Source organism: Oxyura jamaicensis, chromosome 8 (genome assembly GCF_011077185.1).
Source record: "Oxyura jamaicensis isolate SHBP4307 breed ruddy duck chromosome 8, BPBGC_Ojam_1.0, whole genome shotgun sequence".
NCBI classification, from domain to species: domain Eukaryota; kingdom Metazoa; phylum Chordata; class Aves; order Anseriformes; family Anatidae; genus Oxyura; species Oxyura jamaicensis.
The window spans coordinates 31,265,848-31,282,391 of NC_048900.1; the positions used below are offsets into that span (position 1 = coordinate 31,265,848).

At 46.4% G+C, this 16,544-nt stretch overlaps 1 protein-coding gene across 3 annotated transcripts in view; it reads right to left on the bottom strand.

Moving 5' to 3' along the window:
• NEGR1 (neuronal growth regulator 1) overlaps positions 1-16,544 on the bottom strand; it is a 241,216-nt gene that overhangs the window by 116,546 nt on the left and 108,126 nt on the right. For all 3 annotated transcript variants that reach the window (XM_035333234.1, XM_035333235.1, XM_035333236.1), the window contains exon 2: positions 14,477-14,709. In XM_035333234.1, coding sequence (XP_035189125.1) covers positions 14,477-14,709 — 233 coding nt within the window. The remainder of the gene's footprint in view (positions 1-14,476; positions 14,710-16,544) is intronic.

Below are 16,544 nucleotides of genomic sequence, written 5' to 3' on the forward strand. Positions count from 1 at the left end.
TGGCCGCTGACACAGCCACCTCTCCTGGCAGGAGAGCCAAAAATATTTCCGTAGTTAATATATTCCAAAACTCTGAATCGTCACCAAATAGAAAAGAGACGAATACTTAGGACTATTCTCTACCATAAACCCCGAGTACTAACAAATACATACCCAAAACTTCTTTCCTTTGTTCTTTCTGTTAAGGGATTCCAGATTCATTCATGCTTGCAGTCACTACCGGACTGCTTTTTGCAACTTGTTGATGCTATTATAACTAGTTTCATATACCACGTGCAGGCACTTTCCAGATGAAAGCTGCAGCCATTTGGTTACACCGGGGCCGTCAGTACAAACGGGACACCCCAGCAGTAACTCTGCATCTGACGCTCCTTTGTTACCTAAAGATGGAGACATACCAAACCCACGAGACATTTCCCTGAAATACTTCCCAATGCATAAAATCCTTGCTCGGATATACAATTTCAGATACATTCCTGCAAGTACTGCAGATCCACTGTACTTGTACGTGAGGCCTGGAGGGCGATGGGGCGGCTGGAGGTCAGGCGGGGAGCGCTCAGCCTGGAGGCGCACGCAGGCTCCAGCTTCCCACGCCGCAGCGCTGAGCTGAGGGCAAGATCCTCCTCCTGCTGCCAGCTGGAGAGCTGAGCAGAAGCTTCCTCTGCTGAAGGCCCAATTTAGAAAACTAAACCCTCCAAAATTAGGCCTCAGTGGGAAGGTATTTCAGATGGTGGAACTGGGAACAACAGCATCTTTATTTCCCCCACAGAGACGGCACCCGCGCAGCCCCGCAGGTACCTCGGGTCAGGTAACCTCTGCATTGCTGGCCCAGAATACTCGGATACATAAAGGCCGTAAAGTTTTCTTTACATCTTTAGGAAAGCTGTACAGTGAAAGAGGAGCTTTTTCAAATGGAGATTTTCCAAGCAGGAAACACTTAAGCCAAGACCTTTAAAGCTTTCTTTCAAATTCCTTACAATTCCGCACTACCGTAGGAGTCTGTGACTTCGCTTTCCAGGTTTTTTCCTAAACTAACACCGTGAGTTCTTTTTAAAGATAGACATTTATTTTGCTCTTTCCTACTGGTGGATTTTGCTGCTTTAGAACATCGTCATCATCCTCTTTCCCTCACTTAAGCCAGAAAACCAAAATTAAGCTGCAGAGGATTCCAGAAAGAAAACCATGTATGAGAAGGAACTGCTTCGATCAATCCTCCCCAGGCTTGTTCGTTCTTGGCAATTCTCTCATAACCATGAATCCAGGAAACTCCTAGTACAAAACATTCCTCTCCTCTAAGTCCCCAGTTCATAAAGGCATGCAAAGATGTAGCAACAAGTAAATTCAAAGGGAAGAACCACATCCTCGTATACTGGAGGTGGGATTTAAAGAGCTAATTCACAACTGTTATTTTTTTGTTTAATTAAATCCCCTGTGCAATGCAGAAAAGTTTGCCATAGCTCAGGGAAAGACACATGAACATGCAACAGAACCAGCTGCAGCAATATCCTCGGCAATGGACTTTCTCTGTGCACTGCTCGGTGCTGTGGGCAAGTTTTTTATCGTCATGGGTTTCACCCGGTGGTAGATCAGGCAGCCTCCACACAGAAACCTTAGAAAGAAGAGCATGGCGCATATTTGTACTTTTTCAAGACTGATTATCTTGCAACTATAAACACCTGCAGATATTCTGTAATTAATGCAGAAAGGTCACATCTTTATTTAATACTCTGTGTGCATGTTTATGGATTGAGATCCCTGTGAATTTCCAGAAAGCTGCTGCAGGTTTTGCAGTGCAACCTCTGGCTGCTTCTGAAGCAAAGGGAATTCCTCTTCTTAGCCTGAACATTGGCTTTCTTTGACAGAACCTCCAGTTGTTCAAGTTCACCTATTTTACTGTCATCTGGTTTTCCTAATGAGATCTTCCCACCCCTTCCTGTGTATGGATTTCTGCTGATGGACTGGTCACTGGAGGTAGATATTTTTGCCTATGTATAATTTATTCAGCTTTATGAAATACTCTAGTACGCTACGAGGTCATGCACCAGCTCTTCCTAAAGCACAGTTAGCTACAAAGGATATAAATCACCGTCCTCTACACTGCTCTGGATAATAATGCCATCTCTCAAGGATGTCATTAATGTGAAAGCAGGTTCGCAAGCTTCCCAATTTCCTTAGCCCAGACCATGGCTGGAGGCAGAGCCGCAGCAGGCCACGCAGATTTAAATGCGACGTACCATATAGACAAATAAAAGGCAAACACGTTCTCTCTGCTATAAGCTTCTCCAGCATTAAACATGGGAATGCAGCACGGAGCATCCAGCTCATTTTATCCAGGTGTTCTATCAGGGTCCTCCAAGTTTACTACTCGTCACTGCTTACAGCCCCCATTCCTCTCCTACCGGTGCTTGGCCTAGTTTCATTCCTACGGCTGATGTTTCTGCAAAGAAAAGAAGTGTGGGAAGAGGCTGGCAAAGAAATATGAACTGCAAAGCATTTAGAACAACAGCCACAAGAAAGCCCACGCCATGAACACCTTCCTGCTGGCCGGCACGGCCGGGCTGGGCTTCCTCGCACAGCGGGCATCGAGCTCCTAACGCGACGTTGGGATGGGGGGCGAGGGGGGAGGGAATAAAACAACCCTGCAAACTGCAAATCTGGCTTGGTGCTACTGAAAGAAGGCCGATGGTGGTATTTTCAAATAACAGTCCATTTTAAACGAGAACGCTGCTGATGCAAATCCAACACACTTAAGACCAGAACTGTGCTGATGCTTCACCAAGGCACTCTGAACGAGTTACAGCGCGAATTGCCCGGCGTTTGGGGTTTGTGTGTTTGGCTGACAGACCTCTGAGCCCAGCTCCCAGCCGTGGGGGCTGCTGGCAGCGCTCCCCGGCGCTCCCCGCGGGGTTCACCGCGCAGCGACGAGGAGCGCGAGCAGCACCTCGCCCCTCGGAAGGTGCAGCACGGTGGTGCCACGGTGCATTTGGGAGAGACGCTGCCTGTGGACCCCGTTAGATCAGAGAGGAGGAGTCATCTGAATGAGCTCAGACCATCACCCTGGTGTGAGAGACCGTGCTCCTGCCTCCTCAAAGCAAACGCATTGCCCAGTCCCATCTTGTGCTGTGCACAGCCCTTCCTCGCTTTACCACCACTTCAGGTGTTAGCATATGCAACGCTGCCTCTGTAGCTGTGTGCAGACAGAAGCAAAGTAAAGTATATCGGCAAAGACTGTACAGGGACGAATAAAAGAGAAATGTTAGAGACTAATTACAGCTGTGTTCCTCAAAGAAGACAGCGTGATTGTTTAAATTTCATAGAAAGGAAAATCTAAAACAGACCTGTCAACAACTTTGTGAAGAGCCCAAACTACAAGTCATTTCATGCTTTCACAGATTGTACTGTCTAATTATTCCAATAAGATTAATGCTTAATAGGGTTTCAGGATTCCAGACAGCGATTTCAATGTTTTTAGTTTTTTAAGCACATAACATTGACACTTACAGCTGGTTGGGTTTAGGGCACAACATTTTTACCTGTTAGAAACAGCAGAAGTTATGTGCAGAATTACATTCAGTAAGTGGACCTGTTGGACTGGAAGAGAGCCAAATCTTTTACTTCTAACTTCTCAACATTCGCTACAGACACGCACTGCTAACACGGTGATCCCTCGCAATTACAGCATCTCATCTGTTATAAAAGGCAAATATACAAAATACCCCTCCACAGCCCCCACATTCACCCTATTTGTACGGAACGATGCCATAATTCAGCTTAACATCTGAATACAACTGCTGGGCACATAAGCACCACACGCATACACTGATGCACCCCAGCATAGCCATTGCTAGCAGATGGCAATAAGGCACAAGAACGCTAAAATCTCTTCCTGCCAGTTATCTGGTATATGACTGTGGACACGTCACTTAAAAATAAATGTGGATGAAATATCCACTGATTTTATTTATCTCCACCAATGCCCTGCTGGCTAGATTTTCATATTGCTAAGCATCGTAAGTGCAATTTCATGCTGTGAATTGTGTCCATTTTCATTCTCTCTAGTCCTTAATGGTCCCCACTCTTAAAATGGAAGATAATGCTTTTCTCTCTTTCGCAGTAGTTATATAAATTTAATCTTAGTTTAAACAGAGTCCAGCTATAAAAGGACAGTCATTATTTATTTGTTGACAATGCATTGATTTTAGTCCATAGCTAATGTAAAAAACTTTTCACTGTATAAGTTTCCAATATGTCTGATCAGTACAGCGCAAGAGACCAAATTTAGAATGATTTGAGAGCAAAATCAGAGCGGTGACAAAGTCGAGCAAAGAGCACCATGAGCTGGAACATGACAGGGTACACAGCTGGCAGCCAACTGCCTGCTTTTTGAAGAAGTAACAAAAAGTTAGGGGTATTATTTCTATCATGTTGCATTGCTCTAGCAGTGGTTCCCTAAAAGAAATTACTGTCAGCCTCTTTATTTTCACCCCATTCCCAGCCCCTCTCTCTCGGTCTGCAGTAAAACGTGGGAAGCAAGGCTGGGGTGGAGGCAGGAGGGGGTGGGAGCTGCAGGGCAGGAAGGCGCTGGGGGCAGCATCCTCCTGTACTGCTTGCTGCAAATGTTCTTGGAAAGCATCACAGCACCATGGTTTATCATCTTTGTACTTAAGGCGTTTACAGTTTGAACCTTTTGAAAATGTTTTGTGGGCTTTGGTGAATTTTTGCTGGCTGGGACTGTCCCTGACAGGCAGCTGGGTCTGACCCCACGGCTGCAGGGCTGCACGCAGCTGCAGAACCGGAGCCAGAGCAGCAGCCTGCAGCCTACACGGGACCTACAACAAAGTAACGTGTTAATGAAAACTTGCACCGAGGTTTTAATCATTTCAAAAGGTGAAGCGTTATAAAGGTTTTTGTTTGTTTGTTTGTTTAATTAGAGTAATTTTAATTATATTCAAATGCCCATAATCACCTGCACTGGTACTTGGAACAAAATTCCCAGTGTTTACAATTACAGTTCTTTGACCTGCAATACAGCCAGCCAAGCAGTTTACAAGGTAATGTAGAATTTCATTATTGCAGCAAAAGACTGGGTAATTCTCCAAGTCTTTGCTGTTAACCAGTCAATGTCACGGCATACAAGAAAACACACAAAATTGGCTCTGCCCTCAGGTTTCCATGGTGCTCTTCTCTCTGGTTTTAAGAAGTTTGCAAAAGGTACGTCTCCCTTTTATTTTCTGCTGCCCTAGTACTTATTTTTAAGTACTAGATGTTTGTGGTCAGAGCGTTGCTCATTTTCCCTCTGTAAATAACTACAGAAAATAAATATTTGAAGATGTGAATGGATGCAATGACACTGGCCATTTCCACGTTCAGCTTTGCCAAGGAGCCTGCACAGCACTTGCTGGTCCAACAGCCCGGCCTCACTGGTGGTCCTGTTACACCATCCCCTCTTTAAACACGAACCTCAGCATCAATAAATATTTCGAACGCTTTCCCAGCCTCTCTGCAGCATCCCCTTTCTCATGCAGAGCAATGGGTGTGTGGTCTGTAACGCCGGGTTGCCCTGCCCGCTACCATCCCTGCCAAGCAGGACGGGTGCCACTGTCCCACCCTCAGCACCCGCGCCCGATGCCAGGTGGGAGCGCAGGTAAAGGGCAGCTGGGCCAGCAGCCCCCGGCGCCCCCGCCCTGCTCCTGGGGGTCATGGCCGGCACAGCCCTGCCCTCCAAGCAACGACTGCAGGATTTTGGCTAACATGACAGAGGGGAGGCATGACTCGGCTGGCACCTCGATTCCCACAGAGCAAATCTGCAGGCCGTTGAGGTGCCGTTTAATTGCATTTGTGGTAAAATGAGTCATCTTTTGTGCCCTGCAGCCCTGAACAGTCTATTTGTTACTGCAAATGAGCGATGGATTCTAGAAGTACATGTGGACGGAGCCTGGTACCCATGCAGCCATGATCCTCTGCATCATCCCTCAGCAGCACCAGAAGACAAGCGATGCTGCAGGGAAAGCCTCACTCTTTGGGAAGCAGGGATGGGAACCATCAATTCAGTTGCCATTCATTTTGCTTTTTAAACATGAACGGAACTTGACAAAAGATTTTTATCAGATTATCGTATTTCAGCTACGATATTTAGTATGTCAGCTGCCATTAGTTTCAGTCTAAGCACGCTGCTGGCGGCCGTTCTGCCCAGCAGGCAGGGCAGGGTGCTCGGAGCGAGGCGCAGACCGCGTCTACCACCCACCCTCACGGCGCAGTGCTCTCTGAGGGGATGCTCCATTTTACAGTTTCTTTCCATTCCATCTTTACTGAAATGGATTTCTCATGTGGATCGGTTTCTTTCCCCGTTTGGAATGAGCAGAATGCTGGATGTAGCACCTTGTAATTGCTATTCAGAATGCTGTGCAGAAGAACTTACTGAAAACCTTACCATGCCAAAGTTTTCAGCCTAAAAATACTTTTATATCTTTTCTCCCCAACCTCATAGAAACAGATGATGAGGATTTTCCAAAATGTTTGGAATTTATCAAAGGAAAATAAGCATTTTTGCAGCTCCCTAGCCGAACTTCACTAAACATTTAGATTAAAGCCCTTTCTGCAAGAGAAAAAAGATTCTGGATGTAACGCGCATCAGGTGGGATAATTTTCACATATATTTAACTTTCTGTCTTTGTTAACAATGCTCCAAGGAAAAAATTAACTTTAAAACATGGGACACCTTTTTTCTCCTGTCAACTGACAGTCTAAAACTACAGAAGCGTAAATAACAGGAAATCCAATGAAAAAAGAATCAGATAAATCACAGTAATCACAGTGATCACAGTGACAGGCAGCAGAAAGCTCAATAAAATATTACACTGTTTACTCAGGGTAGAGACTACCAAAGCTGCTTGCAGTACTGCAGCGATGGTAATGAATAACAAAATAATTACCATCTCAGTTTTTCCAGGCCAGCCCAATTGCCTTTAATTGAAACAACAGGACTGTGAAGAGGCATTCAGAGAAGGAATAATAGAGCCTGTAGGAACACCAGTCAGAAGAGCATGTACCTGCATGTAACCAACCCCTTGGAAGTGCGATAAGCCAGATTTTACATCTTTAAAGTAATACTCCTGTACTTCATTGCCATTATGAAATAAACTTTTGGAGGATGTGTTCAAATCAAATTGCATTTGAATACAGTAATTGGAATTAAAGTCTCGGCATTGCCACAGCCTATTTTCAGCTGATGATTGTATTTCTGAGGTAGCATGACCAAAAAAACAGCTTTTTAATTTTAGTCTTCCAAGCAAGTCTTGAAAGAGTGTTGACTCTTGAGTGAAAAAGACTATCAGTGTTTGTGCTGCTAACTTGTGCGGGAGCAGCACATGCGGTGACCACAACATCGCCCAGAGGGAGCAGCCCCGGCACTGGCTCGGCATGCCAGGCACTGCCAAGGGGCACGAACCTGGAAATTGCCTTCATGTGTTCCACGTCAAACCCTTCCAGCTGCAAATTCCTTAACAAAAAGTCCTTTTGCTGAGATGGGGAAGAGTAGGGAGCTCATCTGCACTTTCAGTAGAAATAGAAATAAATTAAAAATCTGGGTGCAGCTCTGGGTGCCACAATATAAGAAGGACATACAACTATTAGAGAGCATCCAAAGGAGGGCTATGAAGGTGGTGAAGGGTCTGGAGGACAAGACGTGTGAGGAGCAGCTGAGGCCCCCGGTGTGTTCAGCCCAGAGCAGAGCAGGCTGAGGGGAGGCCTGATGGCGGCCTGCAGCTCCCTCACGGGGAGCGGAGGGGCAGGCGCTGAGCTCTGGGGACAGCGACAGGACCCGAGGGGACAGGAGCTGGGGCAGGGGAGGGTCAGGCTGGGGGTTAGGGAGAGGGTCTGCACCCAGAGGTGGTCGGGCACTGGGACAGGCTCCCAGGGACGTGGTCACAGCACCGAGCTGCCAGAGTTCAAGAAGTGTTTGGACAATGCTCTCAGACACAGGGTCTGATTTTGGGTGTTCCTGTATGGAGCCAGGAGTTGGATTTGATGATCCTTGTGGGTCCCAGTTTTTATTCACATCATCCACTTCGGTTATTCTTATGCTAAGCTATGGATTTGCCCTGTACTTACTGTAATGCTGATAAGCCCAGAAGACAACCGCCCCCCAGAGCTGACGCAGCCACCAGCTCCCTTTGATAAATTCTAAGCATTCCGAATTTGCTGTCTCCTAAAAGCCTTTTAAAATCTTTCCTTCAAAAGGGTTTGTCATTCTTTCGACAACTTGAGCGCCACACAGCTTTTCCAGCCGGCTGTTTTTGCTGTGCTGGGGGTGATCTCGTACTCGTAGAGCTCACCAGGCTGAGCGGCCATGGGGCTGCTCACGGCCCCCTCCAGTGCTGTGGAGCCAGCGATGGAGACCCTAGCTAAGCTAACGAACTCCAAATGCGGAATTTAATCATCCACACTCTTGCCCTTCGCGTTCAATTACTATGCTCATTAAACTAAGCTGCGTGTTTTTGCTTTACGCCTTATTTTTCCCTTCTCCCTTCTGCTTCTGGCACTGTTGTATGGTGCAAGGAGCTGCTGAAAGTCACCTTGGGCTCTGCTGGACACATCTTTTGTAAGGCTCTCACAGGTCACAAAACAACTCATTCAAATTAATTCAAATGTAACAGAACTAATATACTTTGGACCAGAGAGCAAATGATTATTTTGTGTTGATTATCCTTTGCCTGCAGATTTCAGAAGATGGAAATTTCAGGCTTATAATGGGAATTCACTTGCAGCCGTGACTGTAAAGCAGCTCCAACATCACAGAATTATGAGTTTCAGACTAGCAGAGCCCTGCTGCACTTCAGATAAAATATTCCCGATTTACATCCTGGTAAATGAGATCACCTGCTAATGCAAACATTTTCTATGATTTAAGGCTTTTAAAGAAGTGTAAAAGCCATACGTACCCATCTCAGAGAGAACGAGCCCCTGCAGCTCATTTGAATGCCCTGAGCTCTACGAATGTGGGAGGGATTGAATGAATGGATGAAAAACGCAAGAACTGGAGAAAACGTCCTGATCAGTCAGTAATGAACTCTGCTGCGGATGCAGCCCCTGGTAACAGCCAGCCCCCCCGGTGGCTCCGGGAGCGGGTGGTGCGGTCAGTGGTGGGGCTCTGCCGCTGAGCCCCTCGCTGGGCCACCCCACCCCTGCAACCCTTCCTCTGGGCCTTGTTCTTCGTGTGCCGAGCAGGGACAAGATGATAACAGTGGCTGGCACTTGTGAGTTAATTTTATAACGAAAACTGACATCCTGCTCGAGTGCTGGCAATTTAAAAGAGTAATGGATTGTCAGTTTTAGCTGGAAAGTGGTTGTTATATGATTTTAGAAGTCTTTTGCATATTTATTTTGTCCCACTTTAAATAAATTTGGGTAAGATTTATCTTGTTAGCTGCAAATGCAAGTCCCTCTTGGCCTGATTGAGGAAACAAATTAGACTTTGCAAACATTGCAAAGACTAAATCAATACATTAATATTTAGGGGACATTAAGGAGGTTTATTAAACAGAAAAAGGGCCTTGAGTATTACTTTGGAAATATTATACATGTTTAAATCAAAAATATAGGTTGTGGCTTCTGACGGAATCTATAAATTGCATTTGCATAGACAACTGAATTATTTACGCGCACGGAGTTCCAAGCACAGACTGCACACATGAACGTGATGCCAAGGGCAGCCCAGGGGCATGGCAGCAGCCGCACGCCCCGGGGCTGCTCCCGGCGTGGTCCCGAGAGCATGCTGGACCCAGCGCAGCCCAGGGCACACAAAATCAAAGTTGCTGCCTCAAGAAACTAGTGTAAGAGACTGTGTCCCCGGCTCCGCAGTGTCAGCACTTGGTGCCCACGGAAAGCACTGACGTGTCATCAGCGGGGCTGCTACGCCGAAGGTGCTGGGTCTTGTAGTGGTGCTGCCCTTCAAGCCGTACGTTTGTCCTTCCGTCCTGGGATCCACACCACACGCATTGCTAAAAGTAACGGAATTCCCTCCCAGCCCTCATTTTGCTACCTCAATCTGGCTCTGATGCGTCCTGCATTCCCCAGTGAGCCCAGAGGCCCTCCTTGGCGGGGGGGTCGCACGCTGTGCCCCCTGCCACCGGTGGCCAGCATGCCCAGCACCACGTCCCGACACCTGCACGGGGGTGGCAGCGGGGCCGTGACCTCCGGCTCGGCTCGCAGGAGGAATTAACTCTCGGGGCTGCTGGGAAACAGGTCTTAGTATTTCTGCACCTTGAAGGGGAAACACAGCTCGGAGGACGCAATCTAAACCTTGACAGAATAAATGCCGGGTTAGAAATGGCAGAAATGGCAACCTTTTCATAGAAAAATTATGGGCAATGTAGTATGCTAAAAGGTATTTCATTTTTTGACTTTACTACAGCAAACATCTGATATTTAAATCATCTGCAGTTCGAGACTCTGCAGATCAAGCATCTGGCTCTGATGTAGATTAAGTTGATTACAAACTCCTACCTTCTAAACTTTTAATTAATTACTTCATAATTCCCACTCCCATTTAATAAGGTCACCGAAATAAAGTTAGCTGGATTATCTTCCTCTCTTTCATCTCTTTTTTCTTTCACTGATGTAAATGGGGGCTAAAGACATACTAGGCTTTTTTTCTTTTTTTAACAATTATCTCAAATAATTGTCACGGTATCAAAAGGTCTCTAGCGATGCAGTAAGTAGCACTGACCTAAACGTGACCTGGAGGTCTCGCTACAGCTTTCTGCAGGGATTGGGTAGGCTGCAGTTCAATGTCAGGCTCTGCTGGTGGCCAGCTCACCCGCCCCGGCTGGGTCTCTCCCTGTGTTTGCACTTGGGGCAGGGATGGAGCGGCACCTGCTCACCTTCAGCTGTTTTATTGATCATCCCACGGGACGGGAATTTTTTGTGCACAAGATCTGTGGTTTAACCTGCGAGTGTACAACATTTGGACCAATGCAGCCAAAACTGTGTTTTGGGATCCTCTTGTAAAGTGCCAGAAAACAGATAAAAATGGAAGAAGTAATGGAGGCGGGATGGATTTATTGAACGTACGTGCCAAGGAAAACAAAACAGGAACCATCCCCAGGCTTAGCCAGGGAGGCTGGCAGAAATTTTGTGGCTTGGTCCTCTTTACCTTTCTGTGTTTTACTCATGGAAATTAAGACATCCTTAACCCATTAAAATGTATTTATTCTCTGAAACACTTAGATAAATTAGATCAGAAACTGTCAGCCCAAATAGCAGCGTAGAGGATATTCAAAATGAGAGGTACGGGACCAGTGTATAGAAAGATCTCACCAAGAAGAGAGAGAGACAGAGAGGGAAGCAGAGTTGGATTTACACAGCTTTTGAAGTGGAGGTTTCACAGCAAATAATTTTTCAGTCTGGAGTTTAACCTATTTGAGAGCTTATGATCAGACATAAGTCTTTATTCATTTAATTTACAACCCACTGCATACACCCCTGGCTCCTCCAGTTCTGCTATTTTCAGAAAGAGAATGTCTTCTTTCAGTGTTATTCGATGGAATACAGCCTGTAGGGCAGAGGAATTTTAAAGGGCTAAGTCTTTGCTTTAAAATTTCTCTTTGCTCCTGTTATTTCATGTGCTGCTCCAGATCTGCTGCTGATCATTTATTCACGGTGTAAATGGAAACCCAGCCCTTTGATTGAATCATTTTACTTTGGCTAAAGATCTGCTTTTCCCTTCATTTATTTTTCCCCACTAGCAGAAGTTATTTCTAATCTTTCAATACAAAGTCATGAACAATATAAAAGGGAAACATAAAACCGCCTCCATAAAATGTTATTATGTCATCCCTGTGAACCCTGCTCTGGAGGACAGCACGCATAAGCTACAGCACCAATTAGCTGTTTGATGTTTCCTTTGCAGCCTCCGTTACTTTCAGACAGGTCTGCCTCCATCTCAAAGCACACACAAATCTCGCGCCGCACCTCCCGAGCCCCGGCACGGGGAAGGTGAAGCGAGAGCTTTACTGGCAGCGCGGCAGCGGATGGCCCGGTGGGACGGTGTGCGTGCAGCAGCCCCGCGCAGGTGCGCCGCGGTGCGGGACCGGGCGGGCGGAGGCAGCAGCAAGCGCTGGTGCGAGGTGGGGTCCCACCCGTGGGGGACGACTGGCCTGGCTCGCGTCCCACCTGCTGGGCACCCATGGCAAAAACCCTTGGCACTGCACAGCTGACAAGTATTAATATCTACGGTAATGCCTCATCAAAGCATGAGCTGGAATGGGAAGACGTGGCAGAATTATCACTGAGATGGGGTGGGGCTGCCTCCAGAGACCTACCCGTAGGGAGCTCGGCAGCTTTCCCTCCTTGCTAACTGCTAACGGCACTCACTACACGGGAAAAAGTGAGTAGCTGGTGATTTCTTTCAGCTTTGTCTTGAAAACGGTTCTCTTGTTCTAGCTACGGTTCACAGAGCTGGTACTTCCTTCCTACATAAAATGTAACCGAAGAAATTAGTATTGAAGAAATGGAATATATACGCAATTGAAATAAGAAGTGATGCTGTCACAGCTTCCTCATTTCAACTTCCCAATCCAACCGCATGTAAATAAATCCGTCTGTGCTCCCTGAGACCCCCATACAAGCAGTACTCACACAGGTCTTCACAGAACAGCTGCCTCTGAGGAAAAGTTGTAAAAATGACTGAGTGATGGCTTTCTGGCCATCCTGGTATCCTTTCTGCCACAACAACCCTTAGCGCTTACAAAGTTACAGCCTAACAAACAAACCACCAGGGTCTGAGGGCCAGCGGTTACGAATAATTAGTCTGAGAAGCATTTCACACGTGTTACTTGTAAGGGATTTTGGTTTGCCATATGGATTAATAGAGATTGCCATTTCAATTCTTCTGTTTTATATTCATTGCTTTATTACTCATAAAAATGCAAAAGAAAATGTTAATGATGATTACACCAAAGACTAATAAATTAAAGCCTTAGGTTATACTTTGCATTTCTGAAGATATAAATGCAATCGCTTAATAATTATGCATATCTTAACCATTGAGTTATTATTTCCCTACATTTTTGCAGTTAGACTAATTAATTTTAAGCTCCTGTTTATATGTTTTATAAATGCAATTAATTTCCAACTATTTTTTTAGCCCCTCGTGCGAGGGCATTAACTATTACAAAGATAATCAAAACTAGGAATTGTTCACCCTGGAACAGTACCATCAATACTGCGTAAAGCCGACACCCCTGGTCTGCAGCGCTCGTAACAGAAAACCATCTCCTGGAAATAAATGGACTTTTCTACTTAACGACACTGGGATCTTAGCACTTCCATGAGGAAACTGGGGTCTCGTTGAAAGAAGAACTATGGATTTTTATGTTACAGCAGAATCAGCTTACATTTGTCTTAACTTGATTGTTTTGGTCTTAATGAACTCTGCATTTCTGTTTTTGAAAACACTGCTTTACTGGCTCCCATCCTGCTGATGAGTTAATTCTTGCTGTTATAACCGTCTTTGTGATGGCACACACCAGAGACGCTCGGGGTGCTCAGACGAAATACTCTGCCTTTCAGACCCCAGCGGAATGCAGACACCTGGGTGAGAGCCCCAGGGGAGGACGCCCACCCCACAGCCAGGCTGAGGGCGATGGGCGCAGCACGGAGCCGCGGCTCACGGCCGCATGCAGCATGGCCCCAGCACCGCTCCTGACCAGCACCTTTCCTATTTCTGAACACGTCTGGGCATCAGGAAGAAACTGTCAGTGTTTCTGGCAGTATCGGGTGTCGCTGTGGCAATGCAAAGGCTAGAAACCTCCCAACCCACTGCGTGAGCATGCACCTATACACGATGCCCAGGCTGAGCACAAGGCAAAGCAACCACATTTTGAGCCACGCAGGAGACTACAGCAAACTGAGAGACACCTGGATTCCACTCCAGGGAACAAAACTGCTGTACTTGTATCTTCCTTTTGTATTTTTGCCCTCCACATAACAGCCACGTTCCGGTGTTTTTCACTAAACTGTGCTCTGGAACAGCTATCATGAGCTACAACAGAGCACGTGTCTGCTTTGAAATGGCCTGTTAGGACTCCCGGCCACTGCTAGTCCCAGAAGGAATGACTTCAGCTGGGGATCTGCTCCCCCAGCAGAGGCTGCAGGTAGGCCATGCAACGCCAGAAATTTTATGAAAAACAGGTGATCAGAGCTAGCATCAATTGCTGATCCATTCAGTACTATCTGTTTGCTGGGACCTGGAACCGACTGTCAACATACATTCCAATTTTATGCATGACCAGTGAAGGGCAGGTAGACTTAAATAGATCAAAGATTGGATTGCGAAAACATGATCTATAAAGTATATACAGTCTATGGCTGCATATATCCATAAAAAAAAAAGTGCTTAGCTGGCTTTTCTCACCTATAAACACAGATTTTTCCAGTACACCTTCAATAACAATTTGCAATTAGTTTAAACACATACCTTGTACAGTTAAGTGCACCTGCATCGTTCTAGGAGTATGCTGAGTTTGCACAGAACAGGTGTAGGGACCATCATCTGTCACGTCTACGTCCTGTATCTGCAGGCTGTATTCTCTTCTATTTGCTGTGGCGATTGACACTCGAGGATCTACTGACCACTTATCACTTCCAGCAAAAATAATACTTGACCGATTCAGCCAGGCACCTTTTGAAGCTCCATCTTCCAAGTAACACCTGGGAAAAAAATTAAACCATTAAGAATGCAAATTTAAACATTTTCAAACACCATTAACCTGCCATTGGTTTTTAGACTGAGTACAGCTACAGTACCTTAGACTTGAACCTCAAAATACACGAGTCATTTGTTAATCCGCAAATCACCATACAACCAAGAACCTATCTTACAAACAGGCAATAAACGAGTAAGTCCGTCGCTATATTCTCCCTGTCTGATCTCCCTGTGAATGCTCGGCGCAGCAGCAGGATGAAAGCCTCGTTTTTTCCTGAGCTCAGCTCAGCGCCCGCCTGTGGTATCCCATCGGAGCAGCCCCTTCTGCTGCAGGGTCAGCCCACGAGGACCAGCCGTAGACCTGTGCAGAACTAGTGTCCGTTTCCTAAGACACCATAAACTTCTGCTTGCTTAGTTAAGGTACCAAGAAACTTTCTACCCCAAAATTTATAATGACACCTTGGAATCTAAAAAAATGTCTTTTTCTTCTCAACAGAGAGGAAATTGCTCATCCCATGCTCAGGACATCTTGTTCAAAGTTAGCGTGCGCTCGGTTAGCGTGGAGTTCCCTGCAGACAGCCATGAAAGGAAAAGCATAGTTCTGCTACCAAGTTTTAATACATTAGTGGTGTGGTAGTGACACAAGTAAGTGTAATTTGTTTAAAATGCCATCCTATAGCTTGTGCACAGTTACTGTTTATTAGCACAATTGCATCAAACATGGTGTTCTTAGGGGTAGAAGAGTCCCCTTAATCAGAGCACCGGGAGTGACGACACCCTGCAACAGACGCAGGTGCACCCCAGACAGATTCCTTTCTTTCTACATTGTAGCTCAGAAGTAGTCCTCCATAAAGACTGAGTTATAAGTGCAGCTGTAGAATGAAAATACATCTATCTGAAGAGTTTGACAGCATTTCGACACAATACCTCAGGGCTTTGAACACGGCACTGGAGACTGCGAGGGAATTGTGAGCTGAATGCACCAGCCCCGGTACTGCCAACTGTCCGAACGTAATCAGTTGGAAAACACAAAGAACAAGGTGTATTGAAAAATCTAAGCCGTGGTCCATTTCAGCATCTGTGGAATCAAATCCCAGTAGGACCATTAAAGGTCAGTGCTAATTGAAAATCTTTTCTGTAGATATGCAACCAAAAAGGAAAACCCCAACCAACATCCGAGCGTAACGGCAGTGCGACCTACCAAGGTAATTAGGCCCCGCGATATGCTGCTGTTGTGGGTATTTTGTGTTGGGCACTGGGAAACATTTGCGATTGCTCTCTAGAATAGCTTCTCGTCCCAGATTGCTCACTTGCACGCTGGGGTGAGGAGAAACACAGTTTTTGGGGTACTACAACGTGCCACTGACAAGTCCTGGGGGCAGGGCATCCAGCACAGTTACTAAAACATGTGATAGCAGGAGTAAGGAAGGGATAAGAAGGAATGAAGGAAGCGGGTAAGGAGCTGGCGAGGAATTCTGGTAGCACTTCTCAGCAACTGGCTCTCCAGTAAGAGGCGAGCACCTAGCTGGGAAGGGAAGCTCGCGCCTTCCCCCGGCCGCAGCCGTGGAGCTGTGGGAGCGGCAGCACAGAGGCACAGATCCTGATGGCTGAGGGCTTGGATTAAACTTTCTGAAACATCTGGAAAGAGCCTAGGGACACGGGTGATGGGTGGGAGAGCGGGAGGCTGGACGGGCAGCAGGCACTTGGCAGTCCCAGGGGCACTGCGACGTGTGCTAGGGCAGTGCTCGGGCAGCGCCGCCTGGGTTCCACCTGACTGCAAATAACGATGAGCAAAGACTGTCTGCACTAGGGATGCACTCTTGAACTTCAGTCAGAGAGA